The sequence below is a fragment of the Penaeus monodon genome, chromosome 21 (genome assembly GCF_015228065.2).
Source record: "Penaeus monodon isolate SGIC_2016 chromosome 21, NSTDA_Pmon_1, whole genome shotgun sequence".
NCBI lineage: Eukaryota > Metazoa > Arthropoda > Malacostraca > Decapoda > Penaeidae > Penaeus > Penaeus monodon.
Window position 1 is genome coordinate 14,362,044 of NC_051406.1, and position 3,114 is coordinate 14,365,157.

The window sequence follows — 3,114 nt, forward strand, 5'->3', positions numbered from 1 at the left end:
AGAAGATAGAATGAATCTGATGAGGTGCAGAAGATGGAGGAGGTAGAAATCAAGTCTAAGCTCTATTACTAAACTCTTTTTCTGTCTAGAGGAATGCTCTTTATAGTGAAATTAATTTTACAATTTGACTCACATTACCTCATGCTCTTAGTCCTACGCATTTGGGAGAACATTCCTGGATGTGTATTTTTGAATTTTTGAGGAGTTTTATATATTACTGTTTCAGTGTGTTAAAGGATCAAGGTTTTACTATCTTTACAGTCATTGAAACAAAAAAGTCTTTCATATATATAATTGGAAAAAAATAAAGAATGATTTTTGGCTTAACACAGCCTATACAGAAGTAGTATAGCAATGTATACTAAAACTCATTACAATTGTGTTGTGAATAACATAACAGTTTTATTAGCAATATATAGATATTCAACATCCTTAACATATAAAGAATTTTTAACACACAAACTCATTGTTTTCAAAAAACTGTTTAAACATGACAATACAGAATTGAAATATACATAACACACATCTACCTTCAAGAGAAATATGTCTGATTTTACAATACTAAAGTATTTTTAATCTATCTGTATGAAAGTATCAATTTGACAATACTGATATATATTTAATGCATCTGTATGAAAATACTACAGATACAAGTATAAATATGTGTAATATTTTTTTTATTCTTCATTTTAAATATCTAAATATTACATCCACATTTCAGATCTCCCCAACAGTCTCTTTTTAATATACAATATAGGCTTTTCAAAGCATGGCGGTACACTACTATTTTTCTGTAGAAATTACCTCAGTAAGCAACAACAGGCAACCTTTTGAACTTGTGCCTATTTATAGATATATGTTGGCATATGTTCCACACAATCAATAATGCACTGCCAAGGAGAGCTTACACTAACCTCTATTACTGATATCTATTTAGAATGTTTTCTCACACAATTTTGAAGAATTTGCTGAACTGGCAGGACATGACAATACCACTCAATTTTAAATAGCTCTGTAGATTCCTTTGAACTCCTTAAAGTCTACATAATGTAATAATTCTCACATATGTCCAATTAATCAGCAACTAATTGTCTTGAATATATTGAATCCTGAATGTGCTGTAGATATTATTAAGCCAGGAACCTGTGGATGCCAATGCAGCTCTTTCACTTCATGTTGTCCTCTGTGAATGAAGAGGAGCTGTTCTGGAACATCCTGTGAAAAACGGGTTTCTCAAGTGAGATTTTATTTTCTGCAAGACTAAGATTGAGAGAAATCTTGAATCCAAATGTATTCAACAATATATAAAATGATTGAATGGAGTTATCACTTCAGTTTTTTTATGATAAAACAAGCAAACCTCAGCAAAGCTGTAGAATAGAAAATTTGTCATCATTGAGCACAAATGATACATAGGACAATAAATTCATACACTGAAGTCACAAGACTCACCGACTCTTCATCCTGAATCTGTTCATCAGCATCTCGCTCTACAGCCAGGTCCCACTGCGAGATCTGGTTGGTGTCCTTCTCCCTCCTTGGCTAGTAACTGGAGAGCTATATGGTATATGTATCTGAGATGGATGCCACTCCACTGTTGTCACTGGAGCTTCATGTTGTTTCAAAACTGCCACAGGACTGGAGTTCTGGCAAAATATATAGGATGCATTAACAGTTTTCAAGTGTCATATTTTTGTTGGTCACATGTCAATCCCTCTATAAGTATAGGGAATCTTGGCATACGAGTATATGACAGTTCTGAAAGCCTTTCAGGGACATTGTTTAAATTACTCATGTGGTAAAATGTGAAGGTTTTGCAAGTCAAGACTCAGGTGATTTTTTAAATAAGATTTTCAACTGTGCAAGGTTTTCTTTCCCCTGCCCATATAATCAGTAGTTTCTTATGTATTTATAATTCACAAATTTTCAAAAATTATACAAAAATGACAATAATAATACAAGAGCCAAATTAGTATCTTCCCACTATGCTTTCAGTTAAAAATAAACCAAGTATATTCCCACCTGTATTTGTCTTAGATCCCATACTTGAACTTTGCCATCATCTCCTCCAGACACTATGAAAGGTTCATTTCTGTTCCAGTGAATAACATTGACATCACTTTCTTCATGTGCATTTGCCACTGAAATCATACAAGCTTTGCTTGGGTTTGCTCTGCAGTCCCATATTCTGATACTGTGAAAGAAAAAATCTGGTAAGATCTTAATACACTATTCTACAGAATAAATTTACGTTGAAAAATTTAACCTATTAATATTAATTTCAAGATTAATTTACATTACTCAAAATACTGATCATATGTAAAGGTCCCATTAAAATTCACACCTTCTGTCTACAGAACAAGAGGCAAAAACATGTGGTTCATTTGGGGACCACTGAATGTCTTCTACTGAAGCTTGGTGGGCAGTGTATGGACGCGAATCCACCGACCAAGATGCTCCTTCAGTTGGTTTCCAAATATGGATATTTCTGTCACAGTCACCTGTTGCAAGAGTCCCTGCAGGAAAAGAAAGACACTTTATTGAAAATATGAGTACTGTTTGGTTGTCTCGAACATGGAATAGTGCTAACTTATCTATGAGCTGTTCCTTAAACATTTTATCACTCCCAAAATTTACTACATCAACACTCACATCCTATTTGCCAATTTTCCAACAAAAGCAAGTCCCATAACTTACCTGGCATGGATGAGGCCCAATCAATAGCAAAACCTTCAGTACGGTGTCCTCTGAAGGAAAAGATTGGTGTCTCCTCCAGAACCTGTTGCTGGCTGTTTTCATTGACAGAAGAAAGCATCTGACTCAAGTCCCAAATGTGAACAACACCAAGTTCAGACCAGGAAGCAGCAATGCTTACATTGTTGACCATTGTTGACTGCAATTTATTAGAAAGAATATTTGCAATTATACTACACCGTCCAATTATTTTTTAATGGATAAATAATATAGAAAGTAGAAAGTAATAAATCTATAATATTTAAGTAAAATATACAATAAGAACACACATTAAAAACGGATAAAAATTGTCCCTTTAACACATACCCTAATCCTGTTGACACAACCATTATGTTTCACCATGGCTGAAGAAATGACTGG

At 33.9% G+C, this 3,114-nt stretch overlaps 1 protein-coding gene across 1 annotated transcript; it reads right to left on the bottom strand.

Moving 5' to 3' along the window:
* Nucleotides 1-277: 277 nt before the first annotated feature.
* Nucleotides 278-3,114, bottom strand: LOC119586255 (DNA damage-binding protein cmr1-like; the record flags this gene model as incomplete). Its single annotated transcript, XM_037934962.1, is given in 7 exon segments — nt 278-1,215; nt 1,453-1,527; nt 1,530-1,646; nt 2,023-2,194; nt 2,345-2,516; nt 2,698-2,893; nt 3,061-3,114. Coding segments are annotated over 7 exon segments (924 nt in total), but the record flags the coding sequence as incomplete, so codon positions are not given.